The sequence below is a fragment of the Schistocerca gregaria genome, chromosome 11 (assembly GCF_023897955.1).
Source record: "Schistocerca gregaria isolate iqSchGreg1 chromosome 11, iqSchGreg1.2, whole genome shotgun sequence".
NCBI classification, from domain to species: Eukaryota; Metazoa; Arthropoda; class Insecta; order Orthoptera; family Acrididae; genus Schistocerca; species Schistocerca gregaria.
This window is the reverse complement of record NC_064930.1, coordinates 148676338-148702139: the sequence shown is the minus strand read 5'-3', so window position 1 is coordinate 148702139 and position 25802 is coordinate 148676338. Positions and strand designations below refer to the sequence as shown.

General features: G+C 44.6%; 1 protein-coding gene across 1 annotated transcript in view; it reads right to left on the bottom strand.

The window, feature by feature from the left end:
* The window catches only part of LOC126295473 (neuralized-like protein 4), a 254899-nt gene extending 229515 nt beyond the window's left edge, over positions 1–25384 (bottom strand). Inside the window, exons 1-2 of the mRNA XM_049988010.1 lie at positions 25168–25384; positions 12131–12232 (exon numbers count right to left, since the gene is read on the bottom strand). Coding sequence (XP_049843967.1) covers positions 12131–12232; positions 25168–25326 — 261 coding nt within the window. The 5' untranslated portion in view covers positions 25327–25384. The remainder of the gene's footprint in view (positions 1–12130; positions 12233–25167) is intronic.
* Between the last annotated feature and the right edge of the window lie 418 nt (positions 25385–25802).

Sequence of the window (25802 nt, the reverse complement as noted above, 5' to 3'; positions counted from 1 at the left end):
GATAGTTTTGACAGATGAGTTGAGTGAAGTAGATACATCGTTCAACCAACAAGGAAGTCCCGCTACAACACACAGGGTGCCACTACCGGCACAACACGAACGGCCGCATTTGGAGTGCCGGTGAGGCCCGGAAGGACCGACTGACGACAAATGTGTCGCACCACGCCTGGTGACGTCTGCACTACCCAGACAACCGCCGTCGAGGAGTAAGGCGGCGACCGGGCGAGAAGTCTCGTTCTGCCAACATTTCGGAGATGTGGAGCGACATCGCCCTCGGCACCACAGATCGGAGAGCCACCGGGTAGAGCTTTGGGGCAGACCCAGTAGCGAACGCATCCTCACGTTGTAACATTACGAGTCACGATAGATGTAACGGAACTTGAATAGCGTATTTGCCTCAATCGGTTACGGTAGTGAGATCGCTCTTTCGGTCGTGTATGTATATTTATATATAGAATATTGCACGAATAAAGGCTGGGCGAGTGTAAAGCTATTGTTAAAAACGCACGCTGCACGATTTGTTTGGTCATAATAATAATAACATGCTTTTGAATACAATTAAAATACAATGGCGATACCTGTTCAGTGTTATTGGAAATAATATGTAGTAAATTAATGAGTAAGGTAGCCGATCCTATAAGAAGAGGTAAAATTGGGCACACTGACGTGTTTTGCTTTATATCGACGAAGCCAATGATACGGCGTCATTTTTTCCCCTTTTTCTCTTAGAAAAAAAAACAAGTAAAGAAGTGCTAATTGTGCGTTGTGAAAAAATATAGGGGCTAGTTTTAAATAACTATGGTATACGATAGAATAGAATAGAATAGAATAGAATCTTTATTGTCACATGACATGTTATATACAATCATTCGATTGAAACATTGGTGACTCGTCAATGAATAAGTCTATGCCTACCTAAGTATACCTACAACAACTACAACAAGATACATTAAAATAATGCATTGTGGATGCTCCCACAAGCACATAACAACATAAAAAGATAATTACATGTTAGAGTTCTTCCTTTTTCTTAACATTTACACAGTGGTTTGAAATCATTTTTTTAAAGTATTTATCATGTTTGTTTCTGGAGTTTATAAATATAGACATACTCCAAAGACCACATACTTTCTTAATAGTAGTATATATGTTTACATCTAGATATTTAGATACATAGTTTATAAGTATGGACACATATAAAAAGAACATATACCTCCATTAAAAGGGAACATAAGCATACACATCGAACATAATGTAGAACAAACAGGAAAACCAAGCACATGAATATCTCCTACTTGCCTTCCTCGTTTATAAAATCATCCACACTGTAGTAGCATTTGCTTTTTAAATATTTTTCAATGTTTGCACAAGTGGATTCTAGCTTGCAGTCCTTCAACTTTGAACGGATTTTATTGCCAAGTTTCAAAGCCATATAATATGGCGTATTTTCAAATAATGTTAACCTGTGGCAAGGTAACATGTAATCTTGTTTGTGCCTTGTTTCATAAGAATGTGAAAATGAGTTTCCCTCAAAAAGATGTGGGTTTTTTAAACCAAAGAGAAGTGTTTTGTATATAAACATGGAAGGAACTGTCAGTAAGTCAAGGCTTGCAAATAAGGGTTTGCATGATTGTCTATTGTTTGTTCCAGTCATAGCTCTGATGATTTTTTTCTGTAGCTTGAACACTCTGAGGAGGCTTCCTTTTTCAACTCCCAAAAAAATTATCCCATATCTTACAACTGATATAAAATATGCATGATACACAATTTTCCTAACACTTAAGTCAGTTACTTTGTTCAGAACCCTCATTGTGTAAACAAAACTATTTAACTGTTTCAGTAAGCAATCCACATGATTAGTCCATGTCAAGTTTTTATTTATGGTCACTCCCAGAAATTTGACAGAATCTGCAGTTATCAGTTCTCTGCCTTCATAACTTAACTTTGTTACATATTCAACAGCTTTTTTGGTCCTGAATTGTACAATTTGTGTTTTTGTTAAGTTCAGTTTCATAGCATTATTATTTATTGAACTTTCTAGTTCTTGAAGAGTCTGTTTTGTTTTCTCTGCTAATTCTTCAGTGTTTTTGCAGCAGACTACTGCTGTTGAGTCATCTGCATACAGAATCGTATCTCAAGTTACCTTACCTGTCATGTCATGTCATGTCATGTCATTTATATAATATAGAAATAGTAACGGGCCTAGTATGGACCCCTGGGGGACTCCTGCTTGTATTTCCTTCCAACTAGAGCAAGCTTTCTTACCCTTATCTTGTATAACTACTCTCTGTTTCCTATTTTTGAGATACGACTTGAACCAATTTAAAGATTTTTCATGGAAGCCATAAGAAGCTAATTTGAGGAGCAGCTGCTTATCGTTTACCATATCAAATGCCTTACTCAGGTCACAGAAGATACCGGATACACTCTCCTTGTTATCGAGGCATTTGCTTATTTTAGTGATTAGTTCATTAATAGCATGCACAGTGCTTCGGCCCTTCCTGAATCCATACTGATTATTAAGAATAATGTTATGTTTTTTGTTATATTTCTCTAGTTGGTTACAAACTACTCGCTCAAATATTTTAGAAATAATTGGTAATATTGATACTGGGCGAAAATTTCCTATCTCCTCTTGTCTGCCCTTTTTGTGAATAGGTCGAACTTCCACATACTTCAGCCTATCCGGAAAGCAGCCCTCATCAAACGATTGATTTATTATGTGACAGAGTTGGGGTGAGTAACAAAAGGACATTTAGTTAGGCGAAATCGTGGATAGTGAAGTGTGGTCATTAATTTGAGTACACCTACAGGGTGGTCAATTCCAGGATAAATCTGTACGCATCTCACGAGGGACGCAGTACTGAGACAATTTTTTTTTAAATTTTTTTTTTATTATATCGCGGAGAGCGGGCTCCAATTTATGAAAGGGAGAAAAACGTTAACTTTTACGCGAACTGTTAATAATTGCGGATCGGAGAGAAAAGTGTGTAATTGTCTTACGCCTAACAAATATTCGTGGAGGGCAGTGGCTAAACTAGAAGAGTCAATTACAAAATACTATATCGTCATTGATTGTTGGTGTTTAGCAACCAAAACTGTTGGAACTTGGGAGTTAGGGTTCAGGCACTCGCATATACTCCACATCAGAGTGTGAATGAGTGGTGAATGCGAAATAAAAATGTGAATAAAGTTACGTTAAATAAAACAGAAGAAACGAGACAGTTTGATCGTATCTGTTATTATTCCATAAACTGTAACATTTCTTATCGTTGTACAAAGCCTTTATAGATGATCATTATGACAATTTGCTTGTAAGGGATCTCGTTATGAGCTAAGTTTTGGGGACCTGGTCAAGAGGGGGTAGTTCGTAGATCCTAAGTACTGCAGCTATTGTGGAATCAGGTGCTACCGTGACCGTTGCGTGTTGTCAATGACTTAAGGTTACCGTATCTCATGCTCTAAGGTCGACGCCCCTTTCCACTTGGTATAACAGTGCCTCACAGTAACAACGACAATGCCGACAACAAAGGAAGATACTGTAGAATGTGTCTTTTCATACGATAGTATAGAGGTACCATTTTTCGACGGGATGGTGCCCATCCACACACGGCACTCGTGTCTAAGAAATGTGTGCGAGATAACGAGGTACTCACGTCAACTGAGCCCTAATGTCAGTATCGGGGATATCGAGGGCGAGTTACGACAGCTCCCGACTGGCTTATCTTGGCAGAAAACACGACAGCCTTACGACAACCTTCCCATTCTAATCTGAGCATGCCTAAGGTCTGTCGATAAAATGTCGATTTACAGGGGCAATATTTTTTCCACTCGATACGTCAATATCGAAATTGCAGTTTGAGGGCAGATATTTTTATTTTATATTTTTCTGAAATTTTCAGTATATATTTGAAACTATAGCAGAACATAATTTTAAATTCAATGCGTGAAGGAGTCTTACTACTTTTTGAGGTTTCATCATGGTCAGTCTCTCTCTTTGACTCTGTCAAGCAAGTACAGGTGACACAAAGTAGCAGTCCAATTGCATGGGGGGGGGGGGGGGGGGGGGGTTGTTTGGCGGTGCAAACAGAATAACAAGTTTTCCAACACGAAAGAACGGCACACGAGTTGCGTCAAAAAAACAATCTGTGATCGGTGCTACCGACAGGAACTGTGACGTTTAGCTTCGCTGCGCAAGTTTGTCACTACATCCACTAGTTCTCTGGTGTTTGCCAAAATGAAAAAAAAGGTAAGTCGGCACGAAGTGTTACAGACAAATCCAATACGTGACGAAGCAGAACGACAGACTCATCAGATACCTTTTATTGTGCCACTTCTGTGCAGTTGCCAATGCAAGCAAACAGGTTATCACCGAGCACGAAAGTGCATTGTGTTCCTTTCAATTCTTAATGGGCCGGCTGCTAGCTTGACGATGTACAGAATATCTAATAATAAATCGATACTTAAATATACAGCTCTAAAACCTGTATTATGTTTATAATGTGCAGCTGATATTTTTATAGGCCGGTATGCCAATACTTTTTTCTCGAATACAGTGATACTTTTCTTCGATGTGTCGATAGCCAATATAGATATTTTTTTAAATACAGATATATTGAACTCTCGATATTTTTTAAAAATATTAGCAAGCCTAGCACACACCCATCGAGCCAAAAGGGGTAGGGTTACCATATTTCGGAATGCCAAAAAGAGGACATTTTCCATATTTTAGGATGAAAAAAAGAGGACACTTTCTCTTTCTTAAATTTATTACATAAGGAAAACAATAAAAACATCTCACACAACTATGTATTTTCCATTTGACTAAATCTTTTAAGTTCATTTTCTTGGCACAAATATTTAAAAAAGTTCTTGCAATACAAATTTCTAAAATTAAATTTCATCACTGCAATCCCCTTTACAGTGTCAATAGACGAAGAGGAGATTAATGTTTAATGTCCCGTCGACAATGAGGTCATTAGAGACAGAGCACAAGCTCGGATTAGGGGAGGATGGGGAAGGAAATTGGCCGTGCCCTTTCAAAGGAACCATCCCAGCATTTGTCTGAAGCGATTTAGGGAAATCACAGAAAACCTAAATCAGGATGGCCGGACACGGGTTTGAACCGTCGTCCTCCCGAATGCGAGTCCAGTGTGCTGACCACTGCGCCACCTTGATAGGTACACAGTGTCAATAGTGAGTCTATTTATCTCCTTTGTCCACTGTGCCTCTATTAAGGAGAACCACCACTCCACACAAGCATGGCAATGCAAAGAAGAATTCTGTAATTTTAATTACCACACTAAACTGTTCCTCACTGATGCACCACTTCTTATGGGCCGGTTCTGATTTTCGATCGTATGTGGCTATGAATTTTTTTAAACTGGAAAACTGATCAAAGCAATTTTGATCGTGAATTTTAATATATTTATTTGACAAAAATTTGATCGATTCTTCCACGTAAGACCACGATATATCTGAAAAATCGAGCTGCTTAAAACAAGAAAATTCACAAAATGGTTCCATCCACATATTCAGGTACTCCAAACATCCTTCATAGAGGGTACCAACATGGCACTTAAAATCCTTCACCTTCACAGCATAACCATCATTTTCCATTTGAAACAATCTTTCTTTCACACTCAAAGATATAAAATTTTCATCTTTTCTGTGCTGAAGAACACCACGAAGGGAATACAGTACATTCGTGACATCGATAAGGGAGTTTTCTTCCTTTTCTAAGATACTAATATAATTATGAAAAATGTCAACTAATGATTGGATATGTCATAGATATAGCTCATTGATAGGGTCCATAAAAAATTGTTTAGGACTGTTGGAGGTTTGTTTTGAGACAGAAAGAAAGATTTCAGAGCGAGAAAAGTCTCTAAGTCTCTGAATAGCTGTAAATAGTGACAGCCATCGAGTCTTGCTATGGCTGAGAAGTTGTTGCTACTCTATTTCAACAAAATCACAAAATTTCTTTAGTGACTTTACACGGACAGTGTATATCGAAAAATGATTATATATTTTCATTATTAATCCTTGTAAGTCAATTTCAAGGTCAATTCCGTGCTTAGTGTAGTTATTAAGAACATGAGCAGGACATCCCAGTCCAACCAATACCTTGCTAAGTACCCTCTTTAGATTAGCAAATACATTATTTCCATCACACCTTTTAATGCAACCAAACATTGTGTTGCAATTATCAGCCCAAACACCACAAATTTGTCCTTAATTTTAAACTTGTTAAGCGTATCAGTGATATAAAAGTAATAGAAAGAACCATTCCACATGGGAAAAATTTATTAAAAAAAGATGCTGTGACTTACCAAATGGAAAGGCGCTGGTAGATAGACACAATAAAAAACACACAAACACACACCCAAAAAATCAAGCTTCCACAACCCACAGTTGCTTCATCAGGAAAGACAGAAGGAGAGGGAAAGACGAAAGGATGTGAGTTTTAAGGGAGAGGGTAAGAGGTCATTCCAATCCTCGGAGCAGAAAGACTTACCTTAGGGGGAAAAAGGGACAGGTATACACTCGAGCGCGCGCGCGCACACGCACACGCACACGCACACGCACACACACATCCATCTGCACATATACAGACACAAGCATACATGTGTAAATGCAAAGAGTTTGGGCAGAGATGTCAGTCGAGGCAGAAGTACAAAGGCAAAGATGTTGTCGAGTGACAGGTGATGTACGAGGGGCGGCAAATTAAAATTAGCGGAGGTTGAGATCAAGCGGGTAATGAGAAGAGAGGATATACTGAAGGGCAAGTTCCCATCTCCGGAGTTCGGATAGGTTGGTGTTAGTGGGAAGTATCCAGATAACCCAGACGGTGTCACACTCTGCCGATATGTGCTGGCCGTGCACCGAGGCACGTTTAGCCACAGGGTAAATCCTCATTACCGACAAACACTGTCTGCCTGTGTCCATTCATGCAAATGGACAGTTTGTTGCTGGTCATTCTCACATAGAAGGCTTCAGTCCCTCTCCCAGATTCAACCAAACTGCCCTCGTCATAGATTTACTGTCCTACACTCGTAGTCTCTTCTGGAAATATCACGTTGCCAATAACCCTATTCCTACTCCTAATGATCCAACTCCCCAAGACACTATCCAAATTGAACCCTGCCTGGAACAGTTCTGTCCTCCGTCACAGCGGGACCCACCTCCTCTTCCTCAAAATCACCCTCTCCAAACCTTCTAGGAATTTCTCGCTTCCAGCCTTGCCTCTCAATCTTTCTTGAAAAATCTTAATCCTACTCCCAACATCACCACAGCCGAAGCCCAGGCTATCCGTGATCTGAAAGCTGACCAATCCATCATCATTCTTCCGGCTGACAAGGGTTCCACGACCGTGGTACTTGATCGTCGGGAGTATGTGGCTGAGGGACTGCGTCAGCTTTCAGACAACTCTACATACAAAGTTTGCCAAGGTAACCCCATTCCTGATGTCCAGGCGGAGCTTCAAGGAATCCTCAGAACCTTAGGCCCCCTACAAAACCTTTCACCTGACTCCATCAACCTCCTGACCCCACAGACACCTCGCACTCCTACCTGCTACCTACTTCCTAAAATTCACAAACCCAAACATCCTGGCCACCCCATTGTAGCTGGTTACCGAGCCCCCACAGAACGTATCTCTGCCTACGTAGATCAACACCTTCAACCCATTACGTGCAGTCTCCAATCCTTCATCAAAGACACCAACCACTATCTCGAACGCCTGGAATCCTTACCCAATCTGTTACCCCGGAAACCATCCTTGTAACCATTGATGCCCCTTCCTTATACACAAATACTCCGCACGTCCAGGGCCTCGCTGCCATGTAGCACTTCCTTTCACGCCAATCACCTGCCACCCTACCTAAAAGCTCTTCACTTTTGAAGGCCAGACATACCAACAATTAAAGGGAACAGCCACGGGTACCAGGATTGCCCCCTCGTACACCAACCTATTCATGGGTCGCTTAGAGGAAGCCTTCTTGGTTACCCAAGCCTGCCAACCCAAAGTTTGGTGACATCATCATGATCTGGACTCACAGTGAAGAACAACTCCAGAATTTCCTCTCCAACATCAACTCCTTTGGTTCCATCAGATTAACCTGGTCCTACTCCAAATCCCATGCCACTTTCCTTGATGTTGACTTCCATCTGTCCAATGACCAGCTTCACACATCCGTCCACATCAAACCCACCAACAAGCAGCAGTACCTCCATTATGACAGCTGCCACCCATTCCATATCAAACGGTCCCTTCCCTACAGCCTAGGCCTTCGTGGCAAACGAATCTGCTCCAGTCCTGAATCCCTGGACCATTACACCAACAACCAGAAAACAGCTTTCGCATCCCGCAACTACCCTCCCAACCTTGTACAGAAGCAAAATAACCAAAGCCACTTCCTCATCCCTTCAAACCCAGAACCTCCCACAGAAGTACCCCAAAAGTGCCCCACTTGTGACAGGATACTTTCCGGGACTGGATCAGACTCTGAATGCGGCTCTCCAGCAGGGATACGACTTCCTCAAATCCTGCCCTGAAATGAGATCCATCCTTCACGAAATCCTCTCCACTCCACCAAGAGTGTCTTTCCGCCGTCCACCTAACCTTCGCAACCTCTCGGTTCGTCCCGATGAAATCCCCAAACCACCTTCCCTACCCTCTGGCTCCTACCATTGCAACCGCTCCCGGTGTAAAACCCGTCCCGTGCACCCTCCCACCACCACCTACTCCAGTCCTGTAACCCGGAACGGGTACACAATCAAAGGCAGAGCCCCGTGCTAAAGCACCCACGTGATTTACCAGCTGAGCTGCCTACACTGTGAAGCTTTCTATGTGGGAATGACCAGCAACAAACTGTCCATTCGCATGAATGGACACAGGCAGACAGTGTTTGACGGTAATGAGGATCACCCTGTGGCTAAACGTGCCTCGGTGCACTGCCATCACATCTCGGCACAGTGTTACACCGTCCGGGTTATCTGGATACTTCCCACTAACACTAACCTATCCGAACTCCAGAGATGAGAACTTGCCCTTCAATATATCCTCTACCCACCAGGCCTCAACCTCCGCTAATTTCAAGTTGCCGCCGCTCGTACATCACTTGTCACTCGACAACATCTTTGCCTCTGTACTTCCGCCTGGACTGACATCTCTGCACAAACTCTTTGCATTTACTTATGTCTGCCTGTGCCTGTATTTGTGTGTGTGTGTGTGTGTGTGTGTGTGTGTGTGTGTGTGTGTGTGTGTATCTACCAGCACTTTCCCCGTTTGGTAAGTCACGGCATCTTTTTTTTAATGTATCAGTGATATATGTTGAAATAGTTTCTGCAGTTTCATTTGGTCTACTTTCTATATTTAGAAGTTTAATTTGCAGTCCTCTTTTCCTGTGATCTTAGTAACGAACTATAATGCGGATCATTTTAATATTCCCACGGTTGCTAGCATCTGTCGAGACACCAACAACAGGAATGCACTCCAGATCTTTCATAATGCATTCTAGTGAATGAGGTACTAGAACTGAATTCACTATTGCTTCAGTTTTGGTATGTCCATACAAGATTTTTGACGATATGGAAGAGTCGTGGAAAATTTCTCTCAACAGTCCGCTGGTACAATCCATAGATTTGTAACTGCTGTGGTATGGTAAGCAAGAATTCCTTCAGCATCATTTACTTTGGTGTCCAGTTCAGCACGGGGTTTGTAAAAAAAAATTACTCACTTTATCTGACGAACTTGCACCTCTAACACACTTCATATGTTTTTCCGTTTTCACATGCACTTCCAGATCGCTGGTGCCACGATTTGCTATAGATACGTAGGTCCTTGGGCAACAAACCATAGATTCTGCTTCCCACTGAACTCTTCCATGATGAAAGCTCGGATATTTTTCTCAGAGTTTATCCGTAAATGCACACTTCCTCTTTGGCACGATTAGAAATTATCTTAAACTAAAGTTAAACAAGGAATGATGAAAACGTACTGTTCAGCTAGACCATGAAAAAGACATCACTTACTAAAGTTAACTATAACTCTGGGCCATAAGCTATATTTTGAAATTCACGAAACTTACCCAATAAGATGAATATGGAAAGTAAAGATGCAGCTGGACGATCTACAAGTTCGCTAAAAACACGTGTGCCACACAAAAATAAACAGCACATAGACAGTCGCAGCTACGCTTTGACCGTAGATACTACCTACGGCCAAAGCAGCTATCTTGAAGGTAAAAGGTACACAATTTGTATGCAATACAAATCGATATTTTCGATTTTGTGAGTGTAACAGATTGAATTTGAGCTGATAACAACTGATGCAATTCAATGACCATGTAAAAAGTACATAAATGGTTGACGATATGACATGAAAACAAAAAGCAAAAGATCTTCATTCCCAAAACAAAAAAATGCGGATGTTAACAGAAATCACAAATATGTATGCGGGCGGTACATTTCACGTTGAAAATGAGGACAAGTCCGCATAAATGCGGACCTCTAGTAACCCTAAGAAGACGTGCAATGTCGGGCTGGTAACTGAGCTTACATTGCTGAGTCATTTCTTAATCTAACTCGATACTGTGATCACAGAAGTATTGTCACACAATGCCCTCCCTTGACCCGTGAAGTATAACTTCATTTTCTATTCCCCTTGTGGGTGCTTCGCTTACACTTCTGGCAGGCTACGAGGTTTTCATTATCACCTCCAAGAAGAGAAGTTAAGTAACTAATGTTTTGTTTCATTGCACGCATATCCCTAGAGTTCCAATCCGCACGCCACAGTATTGCAGCACATCAAAGAAAATTGGCGCAGCTCACTGATAAAGCAGGGTATCACACTGTATAAGAGACGATAAAAAAAATTTCTGTTCGAAGGCTGCACATTCCAAAATTGGAATGGGCAATAGGGCAAAATCATCGATATTGTCAACGCAATTGTCTCACCGACACATTAGGTCGAAGATACCTCACACGACGAGAACCGTCGACCCTCAGAGGCCTTTTCCGAGGGACCCGAGGCACCGTAATAACACAAGGAGAGATCGGGAGTACGGGGTGGACACTCTCGTGTCCCCACTAGAGGTGGCGTAACTTTCAAGTTATGACATCAGGGTTGCCATAATTTCCCCAAGTGAAATTCCCTGACATTTCCCCAATTTCCAGAAAATTTTAGCATTTTTCCCTGAAAAATTTTGAGATCTCAAGAATAAGTTAAGACGTAAGTTGAAAATCTGACTTTGCAGCTACGGTACAAGAAATAATGGTGCAAATTGAGGAAACATCTAAAATAACTTGCAAGCAGATGGCATTTTCAGAGGTGACCAAAAATTATAAGTACCAACATCAACATCTTTTGTAATGAACTGTTTTTAGAGGGAAAAGCGAGCCAAATCGTATATGTGTTTCATTAAGACCACTGATGTCATTTTGTATGAAGGAAATGAAATATATTTGGTGACAAAAATAAGTATTTCCATCAAGTCGCAACACTGATTTAAAATACCTTCACCGAATTCAGAAATAACCTCAGAAAAAAGTAGGCCTTTCAAAAGAAGTGTATAAGTCAGGGAAGAATTGTGTAAACTGACACTGTAGGTGACCGTAAATAAAATTTTGGTTCTACTGTGTTTGTTATTGTCAGTTATTACCGACTGTGTCATACCTATTGTTTCATAGATATTATGAGATTTTTTCCTTCAAGATTTGTCATTCTCAATGGAGAGAAGTCTTCCAAAGTAAGAGTGATTTCAGCTCTGAAGCGAATGAAGACTAATGGAAAGGATATTTTCGTATGCACCTCACCGAGGGGGCACAATTTTATTTAGCTAGCAGAATGTACACTATAAAGCTACACCAGTACACCACATCTGCAAATTAAGTGTTTATGGCTTTAAATAAGTAGACAAACATAAGGGAGAGTAGCAGTTGTATATTCCTTTCATAATTTAGTAAGAAGTGAGTAAAAGAAATCAGAGCACCAGCGATTTAAATCCAGAACGCAGAGCATCTCCATAATAGTACAACTGCCACAACAAACAGTATCATTACTAAACGGTATCCGAGAATCCCCAAGGTTAAATTTGCCCGACATTACACGACAGTTTATTTCACTTACCCAAGATCCTCCTCGAAGCTCCGACGCAGTAGACGGGAATTCCATTGTCTCTGGGTTCAAGCATGTTACACCAATTTCGATACTTCCGCTCCAGGAGTTTATCTGAAAATGGGCACAGATTAATTTAAAACTGGCAAATCTATAATGCTGAAGACTGTCGAAACTGATCTACACCATCAGCATCAAAAACCACAAAAGAGTAAATGTAATGGGACCAGAGTAATATCAGACTAGTGCACAAGTTTCTAGTATTTTTCCATAACATTCTCCTTCACTATTTACAACAATCTGCCAAAACTAGGACGACAACAAAATGTGTTCACTTACAGGGGAGGGATACGATTTTTTCACGGCACATATTATCGAGTTTACACGACCGTGCACCGTGTCTTCGTAATGACGGGACATCCACCTTGCACGTGACATCGGAGAAGAGGTAGTGTGCAGTCAGTATCGACGTTTTTAAATTCTTGTGATGTCTGGGAAATGTATCCTGTGTACTAATTTTTATTGTGTTTGAAAGCTACGTACTGCCCTACTTGCAACTCGTCCTACAAAGCATTTGCACGAGCTTCCGTAGCAACACTGCTCCCATTTGCATCTGTCGGAAGTCTCAATGAGAAAGGTATTAATGACAGTGAGTAGAATGGCACAATTTGAACTGTCTTCATTGTACTGCATCTGTGTTTCGAGAAACGTTCACACGATCTGTCGTCCTGCGAGAAAACAGAGAACATATTTTAACGCGCTGTACTGTGTGGACTGCTCCTCTGAACAGTGCTACCAGTTTTCCAATGTAACAGAGCTCCTCACTCAGAAAATGTAGTAGTTCAACTCGTAGTGAATAGATTCAAGTTTCAGTCGGTCGGTCAATTGGGAGGAAGGGGAAGGGGGGTGCAGAAGACGGGGTGTAGAAGGGGGTGTAGGGGTGGGCAGCCACCAAACGGCACGGTGAGCTGTGTTACTGTAACGGTTAGGGTGTTGGGCTGCTAAGCGGAACATAACGAGTTCAAACCTTGTGCGATGCTTAGTATTTGCCAGCACGGTAGCTCAGCTGTAATAAAAAACTGAGTGGAAGGATCAACCACCGAACTTGAACAGGATGTCTTGCGACGTCCGCAAAGTCCAAACAACGATCAGTAAAAAAGCAAGGTCATCAGTCACACGATTTAGGACGCCTGAAATCGAGTGAGGCACAACACAAACAGCACCCTCCAGTCGGGGGGAAGCATAACTTGCAAACAAATAGGAAAAATTGGGCGTCGGGGCAGGAGGAATGGGGAAAAAACAGGACGGTGTGGGTGGAAACGGGAAGAGCAGGGGCATCATGAAAACACTACTCGATGGAGCGCACCCACACTGTACTGTAGCATTATCACAGTACGACAAGGATAATACCGGGGGAAAAAGACACGAGGAAATGAGCAACAAAACACCACAACAGACCAGACAAAATGCAGGGGAAAGGTGGGAAGAACCTGACCCGTTGAGGAGCGAGGTTAGGACCTCCGTAACCAACGCCTGTTCTAACTGAGGGACTCAATTTCCAGGAGAAAATTCTAGGACTTAAACCTGAGAGGACAAACCACTCGCGAGAAGAAAACTGAGGACAGGTGTAACTGTGCGACAGTTGTCCGCCGACGCGGATCACCGAGACCGGAGCCCTGTGATGACAAAGGGAAGGGGAGCTCACTGCGGAATAAAAATCGCCGGGTCGACTCGGTACGGCCAATACGAAGACGGAAAACGACGGTAGATACCTGCCAGGAAACGGAAGACTGCGGCACGGTGGGAGTCTCCTCGACGGTGCAAAGTTTATTTCCGGGGGTAGCCTCCCGAGAGTCGGCCCACGATCGAACAGAAAGGGACTCTGTGTAAAGGCACAAATGAGATCACAGAGGGGACAAGGAGAACGAGGTTGGACGGGGGGGAGGGCTTTAGGTGGCCACCTCGCCGCAAGATGATCGGCAATTTCATTACCCGGGAAAAAACTCCGAACGATAGCCCGAAGGCCACTCGTCGAGTCCAAACGTTACAAAACTCAGGTGAGTTAGGTCTGTGTAGTGAAGTGGAGGGCCCGACAGACGGTCATAAATTCAGCAGTAAACACCACACGTGTGGCAGGCAAAAGACGGTGTTCTGTGCCGACAGAAGACGTGAAGGCAAATTGCGAGATCCCCTCGATTTTAAACTGATACTGTTATTACTCAGCTTAGCCGTGAGCCCATAAAGGGTGGTATATGTGACATACAGTATGACCGGTCAGCATTTCTACCCAGAATTTGCGAGTGTAAGTCGGACCTTCCTCGATCCGCATTGTTGGGTCGCGTCCTCCTACCTGTGTGCGGTGCACCTCTCGCAAATGTTGTCCCGTGCAGATTCTCCATTGGCGCACTGGATGTCTCTGTCGGTGGAAGCCAATTATCTGAAATTGTTGTCGACCGACTTTGGGGTATCTATTTACTCGAAATTAACATTCAGGATGCCGTAATATCAGTTTTATTCCTATTAGATCGATAATGAAACACCCGTGTCACAAATTACTCGTAAGCGTGAGCACGGATACTGTCGAATGTGACAGGAAGAGCTCTTAATACCGACTGCCAACTATGGCGCACAGTCCATATCTCTTACTAGTTTCGTCACAGTTCGTAAATTTCCGATCGAGTTCGTACTTACTGAGATATGCATCTGTTAATGAACGGGTGTGAATTTTAACAAGGCAAAATTTTGATAAATAGTTTTTACATACAGTCCTCCTAGTATTTATGTTGTCATAAATGACTTTAATTATTAAATATAAATAAACAAAATCGGTGACTCTGGCACCGAGATGGCGGTACCTCCCGTCGCTTATATTTCCCACGCTGACACTGATCGCTAGGGTCCAGCGCCGAGCCACACCTCACTACGCGCAACATGTGGTCACTTCGTCACCTAGGTAGCTAGCGTGGGAAATGCTCTCCGACTCATGGCCGACTATGGACAACACCAATTCCTAACTATCGTGAATACATCAATGAGAGACAATAATTTATTAAAACTGGTAAAATGTCTTCCTCACGTGACAGGCACCTTACAATATCCCACACGGTTGGCAGATATAGAGCCATCGGTGTAAAATATGATGGCATCGTGAAATCCCGGTAACAGCATTCGGAACAAACGACGGACCACCACTAGTGTGAAAGAGGCTTTCAGATCCGAGGAGAGATCCGTCCGAATCTGTGGCCGAGGAACTAATCGAGGGGGTCGGGGTGGTGGGGGGCATGTTGGGAGAGAATGTGAGGAAGAGGACGAGGTGGGGAGATGAAGGTCACGGCAGAGAGGAGCGAGGTGGAGCTCGACCAGTAAAGCTGACAGAGGGCGTGTAGTGGATGGCTGGTGGCCCAAAGCTGCAAAAAGAATAAAATAGGAAGAGCAGACAGTGACAACATAGGAAACCGGGACCTAGGACTGCCAAATAAAAAAGGGAGGGATCCCCACGTAAACCAGAACGCTATTTACAGGGCTAGTGCGAAAGACACTGTCAGCTAAATGGATACAGCAATGTTAAACTGGGGCCGAGAGGAGCAGTGCGGAAGGGTCAGCTGAACCATAAACTCGACAACCGGTCCAGACGAGACAGACTTAATACCCAGTAAAGACAAAGAAGGTTCAAACAATCTGCGCCCCGAGACGTGTGGGCGAGGAAGTGAAGGACACTGAGCTTACGGGAACGGCTGACCTTCGGATGACTGGCACGGACCGACTGAATGAGCCCGTTGTCAGTTGTCAAAGAGGAGACATGAGAAATGTAACTGGACGACAACGGTCAGGTGTGAGCCACCGAGGTAAAGCTCTGCCCGAGTACGAAAATTTTCCACATACCGAGCAGGAACGCCCGGAGGTCCGACAGAGGTCACGAGTCCATCGAGAGCAACGAGAAAAAAGGTAATTATTAGAGATCCCTGCGGAATGGCATTCTTCCGGGTCCACCGAAAGCTGAGAACACTGCGAACCTGTATTGCGAATGACCGGTGAGAAAGGAACTGGCGAATAAGAAGTGGAAGGGGAACCCGAAGACTCCGCTCGTGGTGTGTGAGGAGGACGCGACTGCACCGATCTGTGTCGTAGGCCTTACGAACGTCGAAGAAAACTGTGACGAGATGGTGGCACCGAGGAAAGGCTTACCGAACAGCGGTTTCCGATCGTCCCTCTCGAAAGCCGCACTACTGAGGAGATACGACGTACCGTGATTCGGGGGCCCGGCCGAGCCAAAGAGCCACGACCTGTCCCGCAGGGTCTGCGAGTCGGGCCGACCGGCCGGTAACTGTCGAGAGACGACAGATCCTTGTTGCGTTTAAGGACGGGAACCACAATACTGTCCCTCCGTCGAGAGGAAAAAATGGCTCTGAATCGGACACAGTTGAGCACCTGGAGGTGAGACTGGCACTGTGGAGGATTAAAGTGACGAAGCAATCAGTTAAGGACGGAATCGGGGATAGGCACCGAATCGTGGGAGAAGATGGCCAGAAAAAGCTCCCATAAGTAAAAGGTTCATTGTAGGATTCTGCTTGACGAGGTGTATAACGTAAGCTGGAAGCTTCAGACAGAGGAGGAAGACGGCCGGATTGGAGGCCGACACCGTAGCAAAACCGGCCGCGAGGTGTTCTGCGAGAACCCACGGAACTGTACGGAGGCCACCTGTAGGGTGCGGAGCGTAGCAGACACTGGTGACGAAGGGACCGAAGCACCTACAGAGGAGACTGGGAGTTCCCGACACACCATTTCGCTCCGTCCGATCGAGTAACGGGCTTCGGCACGGAGACATTTGAAGGAGGACGGGTGCCGCTCGAGACGTTACGAGGAGTGACGAAGATCACAGGTAGAGGTGGCGACGCCGTGCTTCACTACAGAACTGGCTGACTGCGACGAGAGCCTCCTCGAGCAGGGAACGGTAAGGGTAGCGACGCAGATCGTGTTATCCGACAGATCACTGGTGACTTCACCGATACACATCTACAGAAAAGGTGGAACTACGACCTGGGACATATATAGAGGCCATTGAGCACAACGTGAAGATCTGCAGGGTAACCGGGTCACCGGGAGGTGGGAAGGGAACGAGAGAACTGACGGGAAGTGGTCGCCATTGCAGAGGTCGTCGTGTGGTGACCAGTGTCGGGAGGAAGGAGAGGAGGGGAAGAGACAAAGATCAGTGTCAGAAAGAGTGCCACACGTGGAGTAAAATGAGTAGGGAAACCGTCACAAACGAGGCACAGATTCTGCCCCACAAGAGGTCGGTCAACGAGAAGACCCCGACTAGACGGAAAAGCACTGCCCCACAGAGGGTGATAGGCATTATAATCCCCGAGGAGGAGGAGAAACGGAGGTGGTAGATGGCGGAGGTGTGTAGTTAGGGCTGCAGGTGTAGGTGGCCTGTCAGGAGGGACACAGAAGTTGCAAACTGTGACCACAGAGTTGAAGTCGACCCAGACGGCAACCGCTTTCTGTGGGGTACAAAGTGGGACCCACACGCCGACAGTATGTGTCCGGACCGACGTGACGACACCACCGGTAGCCCTCAGAGGGCCGGCCAGAATCCGACAGAGCGAGTAACTGACGAAGGGTCGGCGAGTGAGCACCGGTAAAATGAGATTCCCAGAGAACGACACGAGCTGCCGAGTAAAAGACGATGGGGGATCGCAACTCTGGGAGGTGACAGTAGCGCACAACAGTTCCACCAAGTAAGCACGGGGTGTGCACCCAGACGGGAGGCGAACGAGCCGTAGCCGATCACGCGGTGGGGTCACCGTCCGTCACCGACGACGCCAGAGTGAGACACGGACGGAGAGCGGGCTTCCCCTACGGGACCGAGAGAGAGCGGATGACCTTGGGGTTCAGGACTGCTTGCCCCCTGGCCGAGGTGTCGTAGCGGGCCTCCGGTCCGACAGAGACAAAAGCAGGAAAAGGTCGCGGGGCAGAGCCCCGTCACCGGGCACCGGAGGAGGGGGACAGTTGTCCGTGCGGGAAGGGGATGCGGTACTCCGAGTGGACGGGTGTGGGAAGGGGACGGGAGACGGGGGTGGGACTGGGGTAAGGAGGAGGAGGAGGAGGAGGAGGAGGAGGAGGAGGAGGAGGAGGAGGAGGAGGACAGGATGTAACGGAGGAAGAGGCAGAAATCATCGACACGGGACGAAGCCGGTAGTATTTCTGACGAGCATCGGTGTAAGATAAACGATCGAGGGACTTATACTCTGGAATCGTCTTTGCTTTCTTATAAGCCGGTCAATCTGGTGACCTCAGAGAGAGACGGTCACGACAATTAACACGCACGGACGGAAGAACAGAGCGTCTCCCCTGACGGATCGGGCGTGCACAGTCACGGTGACTGTAGACAGAGGGTCTTCCGTACGTCTGGAAAATGAACGTGCCAGAAACGAAACTGCCTAAAGCACCTCACAGGTGGTGGCGGATACAGCTTTACGTCACAATGACGACATGTAACCTCGACCTTCCTCAGGGGGTATCTACCTCAAAAGCCAGAATAAAGGCACCAGCATCCTCGTGGATGTCCTAGCAAATTTTCTGCTCGTGTCGAGCAAAATGAATGCCACGTCGTTCCAGATTAGGCCAGAGTTCCTCATCAGTTTGAAGGACGAGGTCCCTTTGAAAAACGAATCCCTGAACTGTATTCAGAGACGGGCGAGGTGTAACAGACACCGGGACGTCGCCGAGACATTCGTGGGCATGAAGGGCCGAAGATCGGGTAGCACACGAAGTTTCGATCGGCAGTGAACCCGATGCACCTTACCGACAGACTCCATTCCTCCAAATTCATCTTCGATATTTTCCACAAAAAGTAACGACTTTGCGGTGGCAAAGGTGTACAGACGAGGTAGCAGAGAAACTGTTTCGCACCGAGCTGGGGAACACGGTCCTCTTCCCGGGGTGTAGCAAGGGAAGGGGAGGCCGTTACCGACCAAAGAGACAGACGTAGGAGAACGGCCAGATTTTCAGAACTTTATAGGTTTCGTACACAAAGCATCCGCCTCGATACCGCCCACTTCCTTTCAGCGGCTTTCCCCGTTGGCAGCACCACGCCACGGCAAGGACGCCCGGAACACGACTGCCACTCGCGGGAGTTCCGGTGTACTGGAATGACAAGCAACCGCTCATGTCCATTTGTGGGCAGGTGACAGCTCGAGTATCAGAAGTGTGATACTCGTGTTGTCAGGGGGTCAGCCAGATGCGTAAAACAGCTCACCACACGGACCGGCTACACATGCTGGTGGCCTAATGGTTTTTTTTATTATTATTATTTTTTTTTTGTGGTTTTAGGGCGCACAACTACATTGGTCATTAGCGCCCAGACTAAGTTAGGAACGCACCGCAAGGCACAAGGTTAAAACAGCAACTAAAAAGGACAACACTATAAAAGAAGTATTAACAGGCATAGGATTAAAAAACAACAGCATAATCAAACGTCCTTAGACAGGTGTGTCAAGTTGATAAAACGAAGAACACGAGCAGCAGCTGGGTCATCTGCTAAAATGGCATCCAGAGTACACGGCAGGCCGAGATCAAGACGCAGCGTAGTAAAATCCGGACAGGACGTTAAAATGTGGTGGACCGTCAGGAATTGTCCACATTGACAGAACGGCGATGGCTAAACCGGCAGTGTCCAATTCGTAGCCGGGCCAAAACGACCTCCTCCCACCGAGAAGGACGTGAGGAGGACGTCCAAGCTGCGGGAAGAGGTTTCGAGGCCCGAAGCTCGTTGTCCGTAAGTGCAGCCCAATCGGCATGCCACAGCGATAAAATGTGCCGACAAATGACCCTGCTACAATCTGATGAAGGGACACAACGAGAAGCCGTCCGAGGCTGGAGGACCGCAGCCTTGGCCGCGGCATCTGCAGCTTCGTTCCCAGGGATACCGACATGGCCAGGAACTCACATAAAGCTAACTGGAGACCCGTCGTCCACCAGCTGCTGAAGAGAGCGCTGGATCCGGTGCACGAAAGGGTGAACCGGATACGGATCACTGAGGCTCTGGATGGCGCTCAGAGAATCGGAGCAGATGACGTAAGCAGAATGTCGGTGGCGGCAGACGTAAAGAACAGCCTGGTAGAGGGCAAAGAGCTCAGCTGTGAAGACCGAACAATGGCCATGTAGCCAGTATTTGAAACTTTGTGCCCTGACAATAAAAGAACACCTGACCTCATCATTGGTCTTAGAGCCATCTGTATAAATGAAGGTCACATTAATGAACTTCGTGGGAAGTTTGAGAAAACGGGAGTGGTATACCGAACCGGGGGTAACCTCCTTTGGGAGCGAGCTGAGGTCAAGGTGAACGCAAACCTGAGCCTGGAGCCAAGGTGGCGTGTGGCTCTCGCCCACTCTACAGGATGCAGGGAGTGAAAAATGAAGGTGTTGAAGGAGGCGATGAAAGTGAACTCCAGGGGGTAGCAGGGCAGAGACATACAACCTGTATTGACGGTCGAGAGAGTCATCAAAAAAGGAACGATACGAGGGGTGGTCGGGCATTGACAGTAGCCGACAGGCGTAACGACAAAGCAGTATATCGCGCCGGTAGGTGAGTGGCAATTCACCGGCTTCAGCATGAAGACTCTCGACGGAACTAGTATAAAACGCTCCGATCGCAAGCCGTAAACCCCAATGTTGTATGGAGTTGTGGCGGCGTAAGATGGACGGCCGTGCAGAGGAGTATACAAAGCTCCCATAATCCAGCTTGGAGCGGACGATCCAGGAAACATGTACGCTGCGTGCTGCAATAGATGGTAAAATCGTCCACGAAAATGGAGCCTGATACATCATCTGGGAGGCAATCCATTATTGGATTGATCGCTATGGCGAAGAGAGCGACACTCAAAACGGAGCCCTGTGGTACCCCATTCTCCTGGCGAAAGGTGTCTGACAGGACAGAACCCACACGTACCCTGAACTGTCGATCCATTAAAAAGGAACGAATAAAAAGACGGAGGCAACCGCGAAAGCCCCATGTATGCATGGTGCGGAGAATGCCCGCCCTCCAACAGGTATCGTAAGCCTTCTCCAAATCGAAGAACACAGCCGCAAGAAGTTATTCATAATGAAAGTCGACAAGGTAACCAGATGGTCAACAGCAGAGCGGCACCTACAAAATCCACATTGTACATTGGTTAGTAGGCGTCGAGATTCGAGCAGCCAAACCAAACGACAGTTAACCATTCCCTCCATCAGCTTACAGACACAGCTGGTAAGCGAGATGGGTCGATAACTGGAAGGCAAGTGCTTGTCCTTCCCTGGCTTAGGAATCGGTATAACAATAGACTCGCGCCAGCATGCGGAAACACGTCCCTCAATCCAGATGCGATTGTAAGTACGAAGAAGGAAACCTTTACCCGCAGGAGAAAGATTCTTCAGCATCTGAATATGAATAGAATCAGGCCCTGGAGCGGAGGACCGTGACCGGGCAAGTGCATTTTCAAGTTCCCGCATGGTGAATGGGGCATTGTAACTTTCACGATTAAATTAGGTGGCCGAGCCGCCTCTGCCTGTTTTCGTGGGAGGAAGGCAGGGGGGTATTGAGTGGAGCTTGAAACCTCTGCGAAAAAGCGGCCGGAGGCATTGGAGACATCCTCAGGGGCCACAAGGATGTCATTTGCGACCGTCAAGCCAGAAACTGGTGAGTGGACCTTAGTGCCAGATAGCCGGCGCAGGCTACCCCAGACAACAGAAGGAGGAGCAAAACTGTTGAAGGTGCTTGTGAAAGCAGCCCAGCTGGCTTTCTTGCTTTCTTTAAAAATACTACGACACTGCGCACGTAATCTTTTATAATTGATACAATTCGCCACCGTAGGGAGGCATTTAAAGGCGCGTAAATCACGTCGACGAGCACGTAAGGCGTCTCTACATGCTGCGGTCCACCGGGGGACCGGTACGCGCCATGGAGAAGAAGTAGTGTGAGGAATGGAATATTCAGCAGCAGTGAGAATGACTTCCGTGAGGTGTGCTGCCTGACTATCGCAGCTTGTGAAGGTTTGATGCCGAAAGGTCGCCCTGGAACAGAAGAGCCCCCAGTCTGCTTTGGAGATGTTCCAACTAGTTGAGCACGGAGAGGGGGTGTGATGCAGGAGATGGAAACCAGCTGCCCTGTATGAGAGCAAAACTCACATACTTCACATGACAGGAGACATGGAAAACACTTGTTATGGAAAACTGTTGTTTTGGAAATAGAAGTTCTACAGCCATGCTTTTACTGTTTTTAATTTATTTATATTTAATTTCTTTGTGACTAGTTTAGGATTCACAGACCCAGACTCAAGCACTCATTTTGGCACCACCAATGGTGAGTGTGTCAGGCCATCCTAATTTAGGTTTTCCTAAATTATTTCAGGCAAATGATGACTAACCACATGTGCTATGCTCATGAAGAGTGTGTGTGTGTGTGTGTGTGTGTGTGTGTGTGTGTGTGTGTTTGCACGCACACAGAAAACTGATTAATTATAATTAATAATAATAATAATAATACACTGCCAAGCCAGAAAGCTTATAGACATAAGAAATGTTGGTCACCCATCAGAAAAGAATCGTCAGTAAAATCCTAGTGTGCAGTAAGATAGAAGATGGCTACACACAGCACAGCATGTTAGACTGGAAATATATCACGTCAACTTTAAGATTACATCAGGAGAATCCCAGACATCCATCAAACTAAAATATTGGAGTATAAAAAACATTAAGAACATGACATGGCTCACCAATCTCAGAAAAGACCAGAAGGACACTGCCACAACAGACTCTGATTTACAAGACACACAAACATTCAACCACAGCATGGAAAGTGAGCCAAGAAATTTACGACAGGAACCAATTGGTCAGAAAAAGTAATAAAGTAAGAAGTGTGGCACCTGATAAAAACTTATGTCAAGTAGGCACTTTGCAAGGTTCTCTTGAGGCCTATATGTGTGTGATAATGATGATGATGATAAAAGGTTCCGGAAACGACTGGTCCTTAGACGTCTGACCCTTCACTGTCCAGTACAGTTTTAGTTCATGGCAATTCTAGGCAGATGATTTTGCTGCATTCTTTCTAAATGGTTACAACAGCTGACAATTTTTTAATTTTACTTTCCAATTCAAAAATCTGTTGCTCGTCCTATTTCTGTGTTTCGTCTTTTGTAGACCAGCATGCAGTCTTCAATGAACCTGAGATATTTCAACTCAGCTGACTTAATTTCCCTTCTCTTTTTCTTTGAGAGTACGCATGTGTCACTTGCATGTAATATGGTACTATCAGAACTGTCACTGTTTTATAAAGTTTCACTTTTCTGTTTCAGTGTTCTACAAATTGTTCCACATATAAGTTTATATTTGCAAAGTTTTGTTTGCAAATGGCAATAACATGGGGATATTTCACACCCAAGATAGCTTAAGATGCATACCTAGTCCAATATTTTACCACTGGTTCCAATTTTTGATTTTGTCATGTTTTTCACCAGAAATGCTATTTTTCAATTATGTAGAGGTATTTTCAGTCCATACCCTTCTACTGCATTTCTTAAGCTGTGCATCGTCCTTTGTAAACTATCCCCTGTCTACTGTGCAATAACAACATTGTCTGCATTTAAGATATTACTTAATCTATGCTGTGGTGAGAGCATTATACCACACACAAAGTTTGTTCCCAGCTTACTATGAACTCATCCACATAGATATTAAAAACTGCTGGGAAGGGAAATCAACAGCAATAAATATCACAGGTCAAATTAGAATGGCAATACTGCAATGTTCTATCCAAACCAAAGCACAACCTACTGGCTGGCAAATTGTGTGTGAGAAACAATTGGATTCATAGATGCAGCAGGAATACTTCACAAATGGGTTATGCAACTGTGAATATACAATACTTGCAGAACTGGCCAGGATGAATTCAAAGGCTGGCAAATACATTTTTATTTCTTTTACATTAGAAGATACTTTAACTCACACTGTGGTTACTATAGCTCTACTGAAAAGACAAACTAATCTGACAGACAAAACAGTTTTACATTTGTGACTCAAATGGGTGCCTTATCTTATGCATCTATTTATCTTATTAGAAGTGTAATTTACAGCTGTGCTGTCACAAAGATTATGACTACGTGCTGGAAAAAGGGCAGGAATTATGTTGTACAAAAAAGCTAAAATAAAAACTAAACGTTTATTCTCTTTTAATAGCCCTTGTCAAATAAATGAATAAACTGCTACGTCGATAGTCTCTAATTTTCACTCACGGATGTCTGAACAAAATATACGTTTCGTAGTTTGTATATGTGAGTGGCTATGAGGTCAAAACATTGTTAATGAAAGAAGTCTTTCTTGATAATTGGAATAACAAACATTTCAATTAGTTTCGAAATTATATACACCATTATTTGTACTTAGCAATAATAATTTGTACGATTCTAAATCATATAGCAGCTAAAGAAGTTTTTATTGCGCGGAAATGCATTGGATGTTTTGAACGTAAACCCATTATTTTACGTTCTAGGGCTCAGCTGCCGTATATACTGTCACGAAAATCTTGATGTGTTGGACAGTACCGAAACGACAGATACCATGTCACACAAACGAATGTGCAATAGGATCGAATGCATTCTGCACAACGAATACGTTTAATAAATTATACTAATCACTGCGGGTCTTGGGTGAAAAACTGCTGTTTAACGCAAAAGTAGGTAACATCTAAGTATTATTATTGTTCAAGATGTAATGTTTACTTATTTACATGTTTACTGAATCGTAAATGCGACTTCTCGATATGATTTTCAACGAGTCAGTTTTACAGTTTCGTTCTCAATGACATATATGACAAGATGTTGACAGTTTACATAAATTTGCGTTGATTGGCAAGTGAACATTGAGCAAAACAAACCAGTAAAATCGGCCGGTCAGAAGAACCTACATGATTTTTTTTTTAAATGTATGAGGTTTTATGGACAGAATAAGCTACTGCAGCAGAAACGACATTATTAAAAAGCCATAAAAATTGGTTTTCACAATGCTCAACAGACCTTCTTATCAATGCGAACTTGAAAAAGCTGATTGTCTGCAAGAGGCTGACTGCTCAGCACCAACCCGTTATTAAACTCTGAAAAGTTTCTGACTGCTGTTCTATTACTATTTATCAGCGTCACTCTATCGCCGCACCGGCTATGGAACGCAACAGCCATGCTTACTCTGAACTGTCAACACACAAACTCCTACGCGGCGGCCATTTTATGCCGGCCTGAATGCTCGCTCGTGATTTGCTGGTAGCATGGCTATTTTGCTCGAGTTTGGTCGATAACAAACTGCGTACTGCAGATACTGACAAATGAATCCTGCGTTGTCACAGTCACACAGTGCCCAGTGGTAAACTGACTTTTGAAAGTTGTTGTTATTGCTCATTTCTCCTGTTTCGTCAACACAAACAAAACTCTTGAACGACAGATAAAGCGGAATTCTTACTAGTGCTGCTACAGTTTTAACAATTTTTAGATTCTGCTTTAGCTTTAAAACTTAAAGTGCTGTATGTAGTTTGATGTGCTACTGCAAAGAGAACCGAGAGGTAATCTGCGAAGAGTTCGTCACGGTTCATTAATCACATTCGGGACTACACAGAAACTATCACCAACATTTTGGTCATTGTGAGGTATAATACGTGTCT